Source organism: Chaetodon auriga, chromosome 12 (assembly GCF_051107435.1).
Source record: "Chaetodon auriga isolate fChaAug3 chromosome 12, fChaAug3.hap1, whole genome shotgun sequence".
In the NCBI taxonomy this organism is placed as follows: Eukaryota; Metazoa; Chordata; class Actinopteri; order Chaetodontiformes; family Chaetodontidae; genus Chaetodon; species Chaetodon auriga.
This window is the reverse complement of record NC_135085.1, coordinates 11,248,071-11,265,641: the sequence shown is the minus strand read 5'-3', so window position 1 is coordinate 11,265,641 and position 17,571 is coordinate 11,248,071. Positions and strand designations below refer to the sequence as shown.

Below are 17,571 nucleotides of genomic sequence, written 5' to 3'. Positions count from 1 at the left end.
ATAAAACAAGCAGCCACTTTGCACATGGTTTATGCACATGGTACACATTTATCTAATAATAAAGACAAAGACCATTTAGTTTGTTTATTAAGTTTGCACATCAGTCATAGTTGTGGTGGTAGTAGTAGTATAATCAGCCTGAAGTTACACACTTCTATATAGTATTTATAGTATTCTTTATAGTTTTTTTTTTTTTTTTTTTTTTGTCTCATTTTCAGGTAACATGAACAGATCAAAGGTGTAATTTCTGAGGCTTAAATTCATTGATGTTATTCTTATATAATTAGATGTCGTCTCACCTCCAACATGTTACCATATTTTTCCAGCAGATGGCGATCTAAGCATTGCTTTATAAAATAACCAACTCTATCAGCCCAAAGATGTGTTTAATGTAACGTGGAACTGATAAAACAATGAGATGCTTCTGATTAAAACTCAGTTCATAAGTCCTTTGTGCAAACTGTGGATACACAGACATACTGTTGCACTACCGAGAAGTATATTAGGTTATGTTAATTACGAGTGTTTCAATGAAAAATACTGATTAGTTTGACTCTCAAGCAGCCGGTTTGTGTAAGATGATACAGAGTCTCTTCTGTCAAAAAGCACCTTCATTTCTTCTGATGTACTCGCTGTAAACACCCAAACTCACAGTGGATTCATAACACTAACAGGCTTGTCTCTATTCATGTACGACACAATATGTTCTCTGAAAAGCACCTTCGTTCATTTTGTTCATCATTTTAAGAAAAACATGTCATTCAGGAGCAAACAAAGACCTTGATAACTGCGTGAATGAAAACAAAAACAGACATTTTGCCTTTTTATTCTTTCCTCTTGAACACCTGAAGACAAAGTATGTCTTCACACGTCAGCTCCTGTGAGAGGAAAATGGATCAGTTAATATCATTTCACTGAGAGAGTCCACTAGGAAAAAGATAGTATAACAATGTTAAAACTGTATTTACGACACTTAACAACAGCATCAGCTCATGTTCTGTTTCAGATCTTTCACAAAAATCTAATTTTCCTGACAGATACTACAGCCAACCCACCAGGTAGAGTTTGTCTCCTTCGATCCAGTGTTTCCAGCCACGGTTGGCCTTCTCTCCTTTCTGAGTGCACACCAGCTTGTCCCCCTGCCAGGTCACCAGACTCTACAAGCCAACACGTAGCGCACTTATGAAACGATGAGCCTCATTTATAATGCCGTGCTGTATTTTTGACTTTGCGTTAAGGAATCCCTCTGCAAACACACCTGTCACTAACACTGCCTCCTCACCTTTTACAGGACCACTTTTAACGCTTTTCCATCCTGATGGTTTGTGCCACAATGGTGAGTCACACCATGTCTAATTAGCACTGAATGAAACCAGCTTTTTGTGTAGACTTCTTATATTAGCTCTTTTGGCATAAAAATGAACTAAACATCAGTCAGTGTGACTCTGGGGAGTCTCAGAAGTGAAAATAGTCATATTTCACATTTTTCCTCTGTTTTCATGTGAAATCGTCAGTTTTAAATTACCCCAGTGTGTACGTATTGTATATATTGTAAATTACCATAGAGTATATAACACTTGTGCAATATTTTCTTGTCTTCTTGTCCTCTGACTTCTTGCACTCTGTCTTGCTGCTGCTGTAACATGTGAATTTCCCCCATTGTGGGATAAATAAAGTCTATCTTATCTTATCTTATTCAAGCCATGTGATGTAATTGAACACACACTATTAATAAATAACAACCAGCATTATGTAGTCGTGAATTCTTAAAATACAGTGCTTTATGTTTCCCATTAACTCCAGTTATTTCATGAATAAATGTAAAAAATAACATCATTTACTCTCACAACAACATTTTCTATTTTCCTTGCAGCTTCTTAATCAAAAGGGTCTAAGTAGGGTCTAAAATGCCTGCAGGTGTCTGATGCACCATTGGCAAGTCATTTTGTGATATTATGAGAGGCTGAAGATATTTAAGCCTCCTGTGCCCTGAGCCTCTTTTTCAAAAGTCCTCCATCCACTGCGTTCAATGTAACAGTGCATCACTGCTAATCTCTCTGAATGTTTTGTCACCGGCACATGGCTGTTGATTGGTTCTGTTTGCAGCTGATAGCAAAGACCAGTTTTTGCCCTGCACACACTTAGATAACACCACTCTAATTATCACATCAGCAACAAGGAAACTGGGAAATATCAAATCATCAGATAAATTATCACTCACTCTTGTCACTTCAAGGACTCCATATATGAGAGGTCAACTCACCTTGACATTTCTGTTGTCTAGTCCCTTGGTGTATTCATCAAACTCAACCCCTACAGTGAAGGAGAGCTCATAATTCCTTAAGGTGCTCAGTGTTTTGAAGTCAAACCTGTCTCCATCTTGAGCCACCACTTTAGTCTGAGAGAGGGAGATGGCAATTTTCCTTGTAGCAAAGTCGATATCTAAAGCCAGAAGAGAAAGACTAGTTACACTTTTCAGAGCATAAAGTATATTTTTAGAGGAATAGATAAGGTGATGTTTCAAGTTTCACTTCTGTCCACAATTGAAAAAAAATAATGTAATTCATTAGGCGTGAGTTTTAAATCTGAATACTTGTATCTGATGTCATTGTTGTTGTATACTCAAGAATTTGTGGTGAAATAACCGCCTTAGAAAAACCTCTCTGCACCGGCTCCGGATTAAGTCAAACACTAACAAAAGGAGAGAAAAACTCTCTTCACAGAGAGATCCAGAGAGCATGAAATTGGATGATTTTGTTTTGTGGAGCTTGTCCGACCTGTCACCTCACCCTGTAACACCGCTTTAACAAAGCACTGAGACATCTTAAAATCAAACCCACCCAAAATTAAATTATTTCTTACTCAGCACTTTCAAATAATCCTCAAATTTGTCACTGGTTTCCAGTATCCATTTCCCACTGAAGTCTGCAGGCATGGTGGCAGCTGGTGACAGTGTTGTGTGTAGACTTTAGACAGTGTAAGGAGGGGGAAGCTGCGGGGAGTCCTCCTGCTTTTATTTGAGTCAGGGGGCATAAGGGCAGAAAACTATTGATAAGTGAGTTTACAGCTTGAAGGGGATTGGCAGGGGCAGTTGTTTTGGAGGGGGAGGGGGAGGCCTTTTCTTTCAGCCTTTACACAGTCATTGGGGGAGGTTGTGAAGGGCACACATGAGGGTACCCCCCCACACCGATGGTCAGTGTACAATGTGCAGACAGCAGAAGCTATTTTGTAACATCTGCCAACAGTGTGTGCTCTCTTTCTCAGTGGCAAGATCAGATACTAAAGCAGAATACCTGAACTTTGAGCATGAAGGTTAATAAAGTTCAAGTGATCCACTAAATGGCCCAAAACCAGCATTTGTGACTAATTTCGTAAACAGAACAAATTGACATGCAAATCATCAAATGTGGCTAATTTCAGTCTGTTGAATTGAAAAATGCACAATCTGTGAATTGTATTATAAACTTTAAAGTTTTAATCCTGCAGATTTTCATCATATCAAATCCAATTTATGATACTAAAAATGCCAGGCCCGTGTTCTGCTTTAAATATATTTACACTCATTAGTTGCCTTTATACATATGCAGGTGATTTCTAATGAAACTCTGGGACTTGCATTACCAAGATTTATGGGCTACAACTTCAAGCACTGGACACAAGAAGTCACAAAAATTCTTCTGTAAGTTGCATATTGAACCATGATTGGCTTAAAATCCAGTTGTAAGGTAACAAAATCATGGCCCTGTGTAGCACGTCTTGACCTCAGACTTAAGGTGAATAAGCTGAAAGTGCAAATAATTTCCAGTGTCAAACTCTGCACATCCTAAATTCTGCACAGTGAAGGCCAAACATGGCAGCAAAGTAACAATAACACATGTTTGAGCAGAGGAGGACAAATGCTGAAAATCCTCCTGTATTGAGGTTTTTGCCTGTTGATTGTTGACCATTGGGTGACTGACTTTCAGCCAGACATCTCGTGCACTTAGTAGAAACCTTTTATTGAGAATAAATGCAAATGAAGAATTTTCCCTGGCGCCACACATTATTTTGGCCCCTCCCTGGGAGCATAATTTTCTAAACCAGTCAAAGTAAGAGCAAGGAGAGATCAATAACAGCTCCACGGGGGAACCATAAATAAACAGGTCCTGCAGGTAGATGCCGGGGTGGTGGAGGAGTGTGAATGCATACGAAGCAGCACGAGGCAGAACAGCAGGGAGAGCAGCAGCGGCTGCAGCAGCAGCAGCAGCAGCAGCAACGAACGAGCAAGTGAGTTGGACAGCTTATATAGACTGCCCAATTGGTAATGGCACTGCACAAAGTGAGCTGACAGATGAGCTGATTCAGAGCACAGTGTGTCTCGAGTTTTCTGGCTGAAGCTCGACAGGCTTCACTTCACCCGCTGGAATTCTCCACTTGAGGCCCTCAGATTCTTAATGCATGTCTGGAAAGACATTTTCAGATCAAAGAAGCTTCTAATGCCTGAGCTGTTGGCCTGTGAAACTTCAGCAAATAACAACCAATCATTTCAATGCTTTTGTCACTGAACTTCGAAACATTTCCTATTCCAACAATTCTGACTGACAAACACAAAAAAAAAAAAAAAGAGAGAGAGAAATGGCAGGTTTAACCACTCAGAAAAAGACAAATGACACTATTGAGTACTGTTTACTTTATTGATTGATTAATTTATACTATCAATGGCGGAGTCCCAAAGGAATTGGGAGGGATAAATACACACACATCATATCTGATATCCATTCTGGAAACTAAGTATCTGTAGCAAAGAAGTTTACGGCCCTCAAACACGCTCAGATTCCATCTTTTCCATCCACAGCATTTATTCAGAGAACTAAAATGGGATTAACCCTCTTCACTTGTTGTGTTACCGTCCTCTTCACTGCATTCATTACTTCCCACAGGTCATTTCAGAGCATGGCGTTATCAGATCAGCTACACTTACAGTAGCAGTATATATGTGTCCAACACATCTAAACTTGTTAATCAAAAGCGTAACCACCCTGAGACAGACATACTATACAGTATCGTATTTTGTGATGTTACATGATACGCACTCTGGCCTGGCCCTCACTGTGCTGAACTGTATGATAATATATATAATATGAATTCACTTTGGCAGAGTAAGGCAAAAATCTTGATGGAAACTTTTGTAAAATGTGATGGTTGGCAAAAATAGTATTTGAAAGGGAAAAAAAACACAACAGGTTGATAGACGGACGTATGTAGAGACGTATGAATGGGCCAAAGGGAAGTTGGATGGTATATCAGAAGCATGGGATGTGTCTGGTGTGTCTCTGTGAGTCAGTGTGAGCCGGGGGCACCGTCTCGTTCAATAAGAGCCATCTTAGGTCTTCTTGAAGACCTGCTTGGAAACAACTCCTGCAGCTCTCAGCTCCTGTAGAGGACAAAAGACACTTCAAAGCAATCACAGAAAAAAGAGAAAAAGAAACAGAGGGCCTGAGGAGGAGTCAATTATAAGTAAAGGATGCAAGTTGGCCTTGAATGTGCAGTAGTTCTAATAATTAAGGGTAATTTAAAGGAGTGTGCTTATATCCCACCAGAGGGCACTGTTGCTCTACATTTAAACCCTCCTCCAGCTCTTGGGAAATTCCAACTAATAACTAATTTCATGGCTGCTGATTGAAAACATCTGTTGGCATCACTTAAACCAAATAATTTGGCAGATTATTTTTTCTTAGCTTTGATAGCAGTAATCAAAGAGACCGAAATCTGATAATGCTGAGCTAATGAAAATGGTAATGTGCTAGTCATTACTTTAAAGTCTTTTCAGATTCTAATGCTTTCATTACAGGCCACACTGGGCCACATAATGAATTTCACAGAGGAGATGTTTTAAAAAAAAAAAAAAAAGCGAACACAGTCCTTCTGATAGACATAAGTTGGGATAATAACATGGCAGGAGCTGGTGTTGATATGTGCTGGATCACTGGTAGATAACATGAATGAGTAGCAGAATCTGGATGGCTTTCATTTCAAAATATGCACTGAAGTTTAATTTCTAATTTTGCATCATCTTGTGTCACTTTGATCTGGATGGAAGATTTGAGAATCAAAAAATGCGTTACCTCCACCGACATAATTTCAAAAAGTGTTTTCTCAGTGTGCATGCACCTCACACAGCTGTTGCGACTGCTGGAATGAGTGGGCCAATTCATGAGTCACACATAAAAATATATGCACCGCGCATACAGCGCTGAGAGGCATTTGGGGTTTGGATTAAAGTGTCCAAATTGCATACATTAATATTCATGGCAGGAGCTGATGTTTTCTCACCAGATGAAGCTCATCTCCGTCCACCCAGTGGGTCCAGCCTCTCCCTTCAATCTCTCCCTTCTGCACACACACCAGCTTGTCTCCCTCCCAGGTGATAGTGGTCTGCATGAGGTCACAGGTCGGGGAGGAAATGGGATTATAATGCATGATGCACGAGGGCAGGATTTATTCAAATTTAACACTTTGGATTCATAAACATACAGATTTAAACATATATATGCTGAGTGGGAGGCTCGGTCTTCCTCCACCACCTCTTAAAAATATTTATTCAGATAAAATGTGCACATACAGACGCACGTGGCCCTTTGTCTCAGCCACCCTCCTAACAGCTTATAGCTTATCTATAATCAGCATACAAAAAAGGTTTTCCAAGGGGGACCGCAGATAATCTCTGATCCTATTTAGCATTCAGGGACACAATCTGATGAAATAAACCCGAGTCTTGACTCTTGCCTCACCCATTTATTTCTCTGCAGTATCTGATATCGGTCTTCATTACATCAATTCATTGAAAAGAATGCGAAAAGTTTGAGGAAAGTTTTGGAACTCGGTGGAAAAAATAAAATGGTCAAATCTCACCAAACCATGTGCTCATTATAATCTGGAGAAGTGCCACCAAGAAAAAGTCATTTTATACACCTACAGCTTTTCCACCAATGGGAGATTACTGCCACAGGTCCCTTCACCTGCAGTAATGTATTTTAACCATAGAGTCTGAAAACATGCTTTAACAGGTTTCTAAAAAAGGAACGCATCATGCATGCATTCGTTAAAAATATATTAAATCCCATCTGAAAGCATTGCTTCAAACACTCACCATGCATTTCCTGTCATCCACCCCAGACAGATCCTCCTCGAACTCTTTGCCCACATAGAAGTCCATGTTGTAGTTTTTGAAGGTGCTGAGGGTTTTGATGATGATGTGGTCCCCGTCGTGGACGATGTCCTTGTCAGGCTTCAACAAGGTGGCGATTTTCCTGATGGCAACATTAACATCTGCGACAGGTCCCCAAAGAAAGTGGAAAATAAATAAGAGACAGGAGAGAGGGACCATGAGAAGCAGGGCATTTCAGTGCAGTCTCAGACACATAGTTTGTAAAACAATTGGAGGATGCAGCCGTAATTACGTGACATTTTTCATTCCAGCTTGTTTATGTTGAGATAAGCTTTAAAAGTGCCTGGTATATCAGATTATTGCATCAAATGTGTATTTCTCTCATCATTTAACTGATATAATGTGAGACATGAACATACTGGATAGCTGTAATATTAGGAAAAATATTAGGATTTTTATGAATAGCCAAGAAGGATTTAAAGGGTTGGTAAGGTCAGTTTTGGAATTAAGAGCTCGATATTTGCGATATAATGATGATATGTTTGTTCCCGAGTCTTCTCCCAGGCCTGTCACCCACCATCCCCTGCTGCTCTCAACTCACCGAGGGCCTTCAGGTACTCCTCGAAGTTATCATTGGAAATCATTTTCCAATATCCGTTCAAATCGGCTGGCATGTTGGCTGTTTCTCTACTGGTTTCCTTACTTCCCGTGAATGAGGAGGTCCGCTGTGGATGGCTACTTGTGACCGAGTGCAGAACCTGCTGTCAAAAAGCCTCAATTTGAACCGCACTCACTTTAATCCGATTATCTGCCGGGGTCTTTTTTTTAAGGAAAATGTATGCACCTCCTACTCCCCTCCCACTGTCGACACCATGTAACCCCTCAATCCTCACCATGCTCTCCCTACATAATGTATACTGGGAACATGAGGCATGCATACATAATGTAGGATATACACATGTGCTTTTTGTTGCAGAATGCTTACTCCGCCTATGTGGGATTAGGATGAATACACTTCCTTTATTAATTGACACAGGCTCACTTATATGGACTTCCACGTGTGGCAGATTTGGCTTGGTTCTGTTGTATAAGATGCAGCCGTTTTAATCATGTTAGGGTTATAATCAAGCTGCAGGGCCATCAACAATCAGACTAATGGATTAAAATGACACAAACATCTATTAGAACATTGATCAGCCTGTGATTGTGGCTGAATGGAGCACTCTGTGTGGATAATATGCACAGTACAAAAGCAGAATCACCTGAGCTTAAAATGATCCAGCTGGAACAATTAAATGTAGCACAATAGGACTGTCACATCTTTTGTCTCACTTAAATAACTCAATTAATTTGATAATCTCTCTTTTGGGCCAGCTGCAGCGAACCCACTGTCTAGATCCCTTACTGACTGGAACACAGACAAAGACACACACACACACACACACACACACACACACACACACACACACACACACACACACACACACACACACAGCGTCTTTCAAAGGATGCCAGTTAGTATCACTCGCCCTGGCGCTGTCAGCCATTGGCCTCAGTGAGAAAACACCTCCCGTAGCTGAGCAACTGTCAGGATTACTTTAAATCCTTTGGTGGAAAATCATACAGGCCTCTCAGACACAGTGTGTGGACGACAATGGGGAAGCTGAATAGATCCACAATGAATTGCTGTTGGGAGGCTGCTGCAGAGCAGAGACACCAACAATGATCTACGTGTGAGAAATAACAGGATACACTTCATATTTCTACTATTAAAAACTTAATCCTGCTGGCCTGTAGCAGTTAACATGCATACCATTAAAACACAGATACACTCATGGTGGGTAATTTATATGCTGATTCTTGACTACACACAACAATGAATGAATAAATGATAAATAAATCAAGGCTTCAATATTTCTCCAGCAGAATCAAAAGGCTCATGTTGGGATATGCTATTTACTGACACCGCAGCTGGTCATTTATTGAAAAAAGAAGCCATTTTTTAGGATGTCTCTGATGCGTTTGACCTTGTCTGCTTTCTGAAAAGATTTGGTCAATTTTCTTCATATGATTCAGCTTCCAAGCTTAATCTTTAGTTTTCATTTTGTAACGTATCTTACCATCAGTCACCGAATGCCTGTCTTCACCAGGGACAGTGATTGAAGCGAGTGCAGGACTTTATCCTTTTAAAATCAGATATCGTGTATTTTTGGGAATATATCCAAATGTTCTCTACGCGCCAAACTCTGTGTATATTGTAGAAACTTTCTTCCTGGTGTCTGTGGGTGAGATTTGGGTTGTAGGTGGGACTTGGATTCATGAGCTCATTATTTCTAAAATCCCTTTTTAGGCCCTGCTTGGTTTATGATTTTATACATTTAAAGTGCTCCAAGGAAAAAAACACCAGGCAGACAAAAACACTTCAAACACACAGGTTTTTATGTCTATTTATCTAACTTGGCAATAATGTGCAATGTGTAAAACTACAAAGGGTGAATCCTTTTAGCAAACAAACATTCATTGACACTGTAGCATGAAGATGAGGCTCAGTATTTGCAACACATCATGGGCATGATTCAAAAGACACCGCGGACCTGTGTGGATGCTTCCAGGTGAAAACAAGCGATGCCTGGAAAACACGTTAGGTCTTTCTTTGCAGACATTTCCAGGTTGTGCAAACCTCTATCACACTGCAGTCCAGTGGAAGGTTACGGAGCTTACGGTCCCTGAAGAGAAGCACTGATCTGTGAATGAATTCACACTTCAAGGGCTCCCATGTACGGCCATCTATCAGTCATCCAGGCTCTTCACAGGCTGCTGTGCCTGTTTGGTGAGCGGCCTCAGCACCGTGCCCTTATTTCTCCTCTCACTGTCCTCTGTGTACAGGTTGTGCTGGTGTATATATTCTATCACTGAGTCTGGGATCAGGTATTTCACGCTCAGCCCCCGTCTCAGAGCCCGGCGGACCTCAGTGGCACTCGTCTCATTCCTCACCCATTCTCTCACCAGGAAGATGTTTTGTTGGTGGCGCGAGAGGGTGTCCGATTCGTGTACGGCTCGCTCGGGCTGGAGCCCCCCACGACTGACGCAGACTAGGCCGAACCGCCCGGCCACCTCCTCCACGTGGTCATCCCGCCACAGGCCAGGGATCTCGAAAGTGTTGAGGAAATCAGCTCCACATAGGAGCTTCAGCTGGGGACAGTGGTCTGAGGGGAGAGGCGGGATATGAGGAGGAATACTGTTTACTTCTTTACTAATCTTTGAATATTTAGCATAAAAAGGATAAAACAATAAAACATGGCATGAAAAATATGGTATTCACATAAGCTACGTATAAGCTGAGAGAAGCGTTGATTTGCAGTGAGGGGACAGAGCTACTGCTCAATATGATTCACTTTGAGTAATAAAAAGGTCCATGATAGATAGTTTATGATGCTTGATGACGATCCTTTGTTTTATCTTCAAAGGGTATTCACTCATCAGTCATCTGTACAATTTGGACTGTCACCTTTCTGACATCACTGGTCTCCTGCAAATGATTTGGTGATCATCCTGTTCACTAAATCATTGATATTTCAGTTCTCCTTTTTCTAAGCAAACTTGATGGCAAAGATTGAGATAATGCTCAGGTGTTGCTCATTTTGAATACATGGAAAGAGTCCACTGGGCGTTTTCCAACTGGCTAGTCACAAATCAAAATAAAAACCTGGCAATAATCATTCTGTTGAGGAGTAAAATTCTACTATTAATTAACTTTATTTTTTTGTGTTAAAAATATCCAGGAAAAAGTGAGTGAACATTGTGAGTGTAGACCAGGCAAATGAGAAATCAGAAGGTAACTAAAACAGTCTTACTAGTTCTACAAGTTGTACTACTTAAAAGACACTCATGGTGCTGCAGGCTACAACAAATCACACCAAGGCCAAAAACTCAAACCGAGCTGTTAGAAATAACTAAAAAGGAGGCCAAAATAACAAAGTAACTTTTCGATTTCTAAATGAACGTATGAAAGCCGTCATCATGCCAGCATGCCCGAACAGATGTCCCTGTCAATGGTTCTGACAAATCACATATATTCCAGGAAAACCTTCCTGAATACTGATTGGCTATCTTCCAGTTACACAACAACCATCATGTTCACATGTGCTATAGCTATGTATTGGTGAGTTTGTCCGTCTCACACACACACACACACACACACACACACACACACAAAAGTCTCAAAAGTATTAAAACTATCCCTAATGCTCTTTAACCACAGTTAGTCAGGACCACAGAGCACCACTAGGCTTCGACTTTGCACGCATTAAGCACATTATGTGGGATTGATCCAAATCCAACTATTCTGACAGGGATGATGATTCTGCACGAGTACTTTTACTTTTGGAACATGAAGTGTATGTTGATTCTAATACTTCTGCACTTTTACTCAAGCAAAATTTTGAGTGGAGGACTTTTACTTTTAGAGTATTTCTACACTGTGGTATTACTACTTTGACTTGAGCGAAAGATCTGAGTACTTCCTCCACCACTGGTTAACATGCTGATGTTCAGCAGGTATAATGTTGACCATGTTCACTGTCTAAGCATGTTAGCATGCTAATATTTGCTAATTAGCACTAAATACAAAGTGTAGCTGAGGCTGATGGGAATGTTATTAGTTTTGCAGGTATTTGATCATAAACCAACGTCTTTAAAGACTTGATCCTCTGGGGACCTTGAATGCACAAAATTTCATGCCAACCCGTCAAACAGTTATATCAGATATTTATGCTACATTTGGACTAAAGTGGTGGACCAACCAAATGACTGAGTGACAGACTGACCAACCAACCGGCAAACTCTGCTGTCCCAAAATGAGAGGAATTCACGGCCAATGCAAATTAGGTGGTCAAGGGGTTTCTGAACTAATCCCGAGTATCCAACAACAAGAGGTCCTTACTTGAGAGTGGAGTGCTGTTTCCATTGGAGTCATGTGTTCCTCTGCTCTGCTTATAGTCCTTCAAAATACGCCCATAATGATACCTGCCCAACAACCAAAGGTATGAGAGGGAGACACATAATTCATCAGTTTATTTTTAGAAATGGTTTATGTACGTGCATGTTTTTCAATCTAATGCCAGTAAAGCTTTATCAAACTGAACTGAATTAGAAAGAGAAAAATCCATGCATCCATCAAAGATGTAGGAAAAACTTCAGTGTTTCCAAGTTAAGCTCCTTAAAGGTGTTCTAGCACATTTGTGTGTTTGTGTGTGTGTGTGTGTGTGTGTGTGTGTGTGTGTGTGTGTGCTGGGGAGTGAGAGGACGTGTGACGTGGCCTGCTCCGGACAACAGGCCCCTTGATCAGCACCCATGTTGCGCAAACACTGCTTAGAGACAACCAGCTGGGAGGGTTGGTGTTAACTCATGAGGAGATTTGTGAGAAAAGTGGAACAGGGGAGAATGAGAGGGAATAAAATAAAAGAAGTTTAATGGAGCAAGGATACAAGGCCTTGTTAAAACAAGCCTAAATGTAATGCATGACATACAGTCAGTGAGTGCAGTAATACAGGGTGAGGAACTATTTTCTCATTAGATGATTAACTCCTTTGGGCAAAACAACGGAAATAAATTTCATTTTTCCGCACAGTAAACTTCTGCCATATGGAGTCAGACTGCCCTTATTCATATCACTGCTGCTGGCCTGTCTTCACCCGTATTCATGTGCCAAACAGCCTTTTGCAACCACACAGTTCCCACTCGGCCAGTGATTTTAACAGCCTGCACCCCTTATTTCACCTCATGAAAAACCCAGACCTGACATGAGTCGAGTCTAGTCTGGCAGCTCCCAATCAACCAGAACCTGTAATCTAGGCTCTGGGAACCAGGCAACACTGTGTTACATAAGTGGTTGAAGTTGGCATGCAGCAGGGCAGGCAGAGGCGCAGCAGAGGAGAGTGCATCCCTGTGAACTCTGCTGGTGCTGTGGTAAAACTAGGACATGTCAGAAACTAAAAAATATTTGTCTTATATCCCATCAAGGATGAAGAAGGATGTAACAGGGACAGTTAAAGCTAACGGAAACAATAAGCAGCGACTGAGTAACACTTTGTATAATACTGGCAAGCAGACATCCCACGTTGTCTGGTGACACAAAGCCATAGTATGTTCCCTGTACTCTGCATAAAAGGCTTTTTTGTGGAGTAAATCTCCTCTCTAATAAACCACTGGAGCGTCCATAATCATAGAATGGATGGACAGGGAATTACTTACTGCATTATAAATGTCTTGTGTAATAGTGGATGTAGTCGCCGATGTACTTTGACAACAGGTGACAAGCAGCACAGAGGTACCAATGGCTGATATTATCTGATAGTTTCTCCTTTACAACCTTCTTTTTCAAAAGGAGCTATTTTAACTCCGCCAGTGCTGTAAAAGCATTTTATACCTCATGGTGACCACAGTCTCTGTCCAGTCTGGCTGCTGACTCTCCCATTCATCAACCGTGACCCAGTTGGAGCTCTGGAGTGCCAGCTTTGCCATAGCAATCCGGTGCTTAGCCAGTACCAGGCCTTGCTTTCCATAGCCGTCACTCACTGGAGACACGATGCCACCCACCACCTGATACTGGCCTGAAGGGAGAGATGATTAATACAGTTTTTCTGGGTCATGACAGCTGAGAAATGGAACATAAATCAGATCAATCTGACGCTAATATTATTACTTCTTTGTCAGATTGCACATTTGAGGAGAAATGCTACAACTAATCCTTTTAAAACGGGCTGATGATCATGACAATTATCACACTGTATAATTACTTGTAACTTATAATGTAAGAGTTTGAAAATTCTCATTCTGATTGGTAAATACAGAAGCAAATTGTGCAAATTTTAGTGTTTAAATGACAACAGATCTGCAAGTGTAGCGCAAACATTCAGCAAACAGGAGAATGACAACCGCTCCTGTATGCAGCTTATAGTCATTTTCTAATTGCCCTCAAATTAGTCACCTGATGTGTTATAGGTAAGGGGTCAAAGGGAAACTGTAAGAGCATTATTTATGTTCCTGCCCACTGAACTGCTGCACTGATTCATAAAGCATCTTAGAGAGAGCTGACTCAGGACCGGTATAACTCTTAAGCTATAATGATGTCGTTGTGACCACGTGTCCAGGCTGGTGCTCTTATTTTCAGCAGCTTGTGAAGTAAATGGGCCTGGGTTTAATGTAAGGAGACTGTTTGTGCTGACATATTTGTTACATGGGGCTGTCCAGCAGCATGTCACACAGCACAGCCTCAGAGTTTAGAAGAGGACGAAAGGAGCGCAACCGAGGTTTCTGCAGCATCAGAAAAAATTACATATTACTGTTTGTTTGTGTGTAAACAATCAATACAATCACTTTTTTTCTTTTAATTGATTCTTCTTCTTGTCTACAGTTCAGCAAACAAGACACAAGAATTTGGGTTTGTTTAAAGCTGCATTTATTGATATTTGGGCCACTGGGGGGCTCCACAGCAAGCTGAAAAACAAAGCTCTGTTATAGCCTCATGAAGGTGTTACAGCTAATGTTTTAGTAAAGAGCCTGCTTCCACATCAGGACGACATGAAGCAACATTAGCATTCAGTTTATGGCATCCTGACATATGGAAGTCCCATATTTATTCTCCTTTGAGCTCTTACATTCAACCAACTCCTCCAGCTAGTCTCTGACGTTGTACGTCTGTTGGTTAGTGCTGGATAGACAAGAGACAGCAGGTTTATCAGGGCTTGTTTGCTGGAAACAGATGCCGCCTGCTCCTGCTGCTGGACATGAGGCTGATGAGAACGGTGAAACCAAACCCTAAATATGTCGACCATAAACGAAAAACAGTGGGTTAGAGTTGAAAAAGCCCTGCAGAGCTGCAGAGTTGAGTCATAATTCTCTGTGGGTTAATCACTGTGAGCAAGCTTTCTCACGGTGCACACTGTCATTTGATGCTCTGTTCATAAAAATAATATTAATTGGTGGCCATTATCTGGGAGCCTTTACAGCAGCTGATTGGACCCTGAAGGTTATCTAGAAAGTCAAATAAAAACACACAAACGATAAGCAGACACGGCGTCTATGATGTCTGGATCGTACCTGTGCTGTGCATGTGGTCTCTGGCCAGCTCAAACAGCCTCATATGCTGATTGGTGATGGGATTAAAGGAGCCGCAGGCGAGCAGGACTAGTGGAACACGGCAGGTAGCCATCTTGGTTTACCTCCTCAGCCCACTTGGAGGAAAGCACAAGAAAGAATTACTAACATTGTGGGAGTCGCAGGACAGGACGCAAACATCAGAGGACAGAAGGTAGCTAAAAAGTAGAGAGAGAGTCCTGTGTGGGACATTATACAGGATACTGTGCAGAAACATTAAGACTTTACATATCTAAAAGTCAGTCTGTACTTATAACTATCTGTCACGCTGTAACAGTTTGCAGAGGTTCGCCTGAGTTGCATTAAGGTTAGCAACCAATTTGTCATTTGTTGGGAGTTTGTAATCCCAAAGCACCTTAATGTGTGTGAGCAGTGTTAGTACAGGTGGCCCCAGTGAGAGGCAACTCATAGCATAGCCATTTATCACTGGGACACCCAAAGCAGTTAGAAACAGGCAAGAATAAATGTGGCGGCATTTTGCCAGAGTCAGACACTGGAGGAGGGGAACAACTGCAGTGGCATTTTATTCCGATGTGTGTGTGAGTGTGTGTGTGTGTGTGTGTGTGTGTGTGTCTTTAACCAGCCTCTCTGGCAAGCGTTCAGCCATCATTCGAAGAACTTCTCTGACTTTAAACATGTAATTTCTTAGTTAAATGGTTAATTTTATATACTATATAATACTTCTATCGGGCTTTAATACCTTTTTTATTGTGTGACCTTTCTGTCTGACCAACAGAAATATCATTCACATAATAACGCTATAAAGTCATTTTACAACCAGATTTAATGTATCCTGTAAGTATATAGATGGTGTATTTGTTTCTGTGCTGGATTTGTTTGAAAATAAATGCATTAGGAAAGTGCAGACAATAAACAAACTGCAGGATGTCCACCGTCTTTGACTTGAAATTGCCAGTAACTTCCTGTCGGAGAGTGATCGTTCTGTGGTCCTGTGCTGTGGATGTACAGCTCAGATGACTGATGCCTGGACTGATCAACAGACAAGAGACTGTCGCCTCTCCTATTTCAGCATCAAGTTCACACGCTATTGGACGTAGAAAACACGAGTTGCTGTGTTTTTTTTGTTTTTTTTTAACAGTTGTAACAGTATCGTTTCAGTCACAAGTCAGCACACAAACTGCAGCAACGTTCAGTCAATGAAGCCTTGACGTTGAACAAGCGGCTAACATTAATTAGCCTAGCGAACAAAACTACGTCAAGCGACAAGCACTCGCCAAACGGGATGTAAATGAAACCGAACAGTAGCATATTCAAACGGTTATATTACGAAATGTAATGTGGAAAACGTACAAGGGTAGAAATGATAAATACTTTCATTACCTTCGATTCACATTGTTGCTATTTGGTAACAGTGTCACACTCTTTCCACTCCCCCATTCTGAGAAGCTACTGCTCGATAGTTCCGCCGAGACAAAAGTGGCTCAAGTACGCCCTCAGGTGGAAGGAGGCTGATTCTGGGCAAAGTGACGGAGCTGTCCACGGTACTGAAACACACTGTGCAAGCGGCTGGTATTTTTATTTTTTTTGCAATTACACACCGTAAAGATGGCCAACATTGCAGTACTTGTTTGAGATCAGTGTTACACTGAGCTTTAATTTAATGCGTTCTTGAGCCACTGTGGCTGAGGACAACATCTTCCCAGAAGTAACCGACTATAATCATCATCTGACCTTTACAGTCATGCAGCATCAAACACCTACGTGCTACCAGTAACCTTTCATTCTATTGTTGTTAACTGCATGTCAGATGAAAAGAAAAGCTTTGTCGAACACTAATTGACTGTCTGTAGTGCAACCTGCAAAATGGCTGTAAAGCAAATGGCTTTTCCAATAACTCTCCTTTGTCACAGAGGGATGAAAATAACCTTAAAATAATGTGAAGACTCAAGTATGTGCCATGTCATTTCACAGACCACTGGTATATAACACTAGAAAATTCTATTCCACTCCAGTGGAGACAGTTATGGCTACAGGGATTTCACATATTGTTTGTGCATGTGACAATCAGGTTGAGACAGTATGTGCTGTTAGCATCGCCCGCACAGTATGTTTGTTCACATAAAAAAGACATTTTGATGTATACTGATTGAAGTATCCAAGGTTCTATGCTTTTTAAGGTAATTTCTTATCACAGTGAGGATACAGTACCTTAATGAATGTATTAGTTAATAATATGAATTATTTAGCAGTCATAAACTGTTGAATAATTTATTAGCCAAACACTGTTTAGGCTTGCAAGAAAAGCT

At 41.1% G+C, this 17,571-nt stretch overlaps 3 protein-coding genes across 4 annotated transcripts; all 3 read right to left on the bottom strand.

The window, feature by feature from the left end:
* Positions 1–769: 769 nt before the first annotated feature.
* rbp2b (retinol binding protein 2b, cellular) lies at positions 770–2,935 on the bottom strand. The gene is made up of 4 exons (XM_076745955.1): positions 2,863–2,935; positions 2,264–2,442; positions 1,056–1,157; positions 770–878 (listed from the first exon to the last, which is right to left on the bottom strand). Exons 1-4 carry the CDS (start codon positions 2,933–2,935, stop codon positions 825–827), a joined length of 408 nt encoding a protein of 135 aa, XP_076602070.1. The 3' UTR covers positions 770–824.
* A 1,719-nt stretch (positions 2,936–4,654) lies between these two features.
* rbp1.1 (retinol binding protein 1, cellular, tandem duplicate 1) lies at positions 4,655–7,918 on the bottom strand. Its single transcript, XM_076746049.1, has 4 exons — positions 7,749–7,918; positions 7,130–7,308; positions 6,313–6,414; positions 4,655–5,413 (listed from the first exon to the last, which is right to left on the bottom strand). The coding sequence occupies exons 1-4, from the start codon at positions 7,819–7,821 to the stop codon at positions 5,363–5,365; spliced, it is 405 nt and encodes a 134-aa protein (XP_076602164.1). The 5' UTR covers positions 7,822–7,918; the 3' UTR covers positions 4,655–5,362.
* Positions 7,919–8,236: 318 nt separating this feature from the next.
* Positions 8,237–16,721, bottom strand: nmnat3 (nicotinamide nucleotide adenylyltransferase 3). 2 transcript variants are annotated; one of them, XM_076745953.1, is made up of 5 exons: positions 16,646–16,721; positions 15,248–15,381; positions 13,575–13,758; positions 12,090–12,172; positions 8,237–10,353 (listed from the first exon to the last, which is right to left on the bottom strand). In XM_076745953.1, the coding sequence occupies exons 2-5, from the start codon at positions 15,357–15,359 to the stop codon at positions 9,938–9,940; spliced, it is 795 nt and encodes a 264-aa protein (XP_076602068.1). In that variant the 5' UTR covers positions 15,360–15,381; positions 16,646–16,721; the 3' UTR covers positions 8,237–9,937. The 2 variants fall into 2 exon arrangements, with proteins under 2 accessions (XP_076602068.1, XP_076602069.1); XM_076745954.1 differs by lacking the exon at positions 16,646–16,721 and having other exon boundaries at positions 9,298–10,353; positions 15,248–15,722.
* Between the last annotated feature and the right edge of the window lie 850 nt (positions 16,722–17,571).

Coding starts and splice junctions, on each gene's coding strand:
- rbp2b (XM_076745955.1), bottom strand. CDS start 2,935: ATGCCTGCAGACTTCAGTGGGAAATGGATACTGGAAACCAGTGACAAA. Junction 1,158..2,263: donor TAGACAACAGAAATGTCAAG/GTGAGTTGACCT, acceptor GTTGGCTTGTAG/AGTCTGGTGACCTGGCAGGG. Junction 879..1,055: donor AAGGAGACAAACTCTACCTG/GTGGGTTGGCTG, acceptor TTCCTCTCACAG/GAGCTGACGTGTGAAGACAT.
- rbp1.1 (XM_076746049.1), bottom strand. CDS start 7,821: ATGCCAGCCGATTTGAACGGATATTGGAAAATGATTTCCAATGATAAC. Junction 6,415..7,129: donor TGGATGACAGGAAATGCATG/GTGAGTGTTTGA, acceptor GACCTCATGCAG/ACCACTATCACCTGGGAGGG. Junction 5,414..6,312: donor ACGGAGATGAGCTTCATCTG/GTGAGAAAACAT, acceptor TGTCCTCTACAG/GAGCTGAGAGCTGCAGGAGT.
- nmnat3 (XM_076745953.1), bottom strand. CDS start 15,359: ATGGCTACCTGCCGTGTTCCACTAGTCCTGCTCGCCTGCGGCTCCTTT. Junction 13,759..15,247: donor AGACCACATGCACAGCACAG/GTACGATCCAGA, acceptor CTCTCCCTTCAG/GCCAGTATCAGGTGGTGGGT. Junction 10,354..12,089: donor AAACAGCACTCCACTCTCAA/GTAAGGACCTCT, acceptor CTCTCCCCTCAG/ACCACTGTCCCCAGCTGAAG.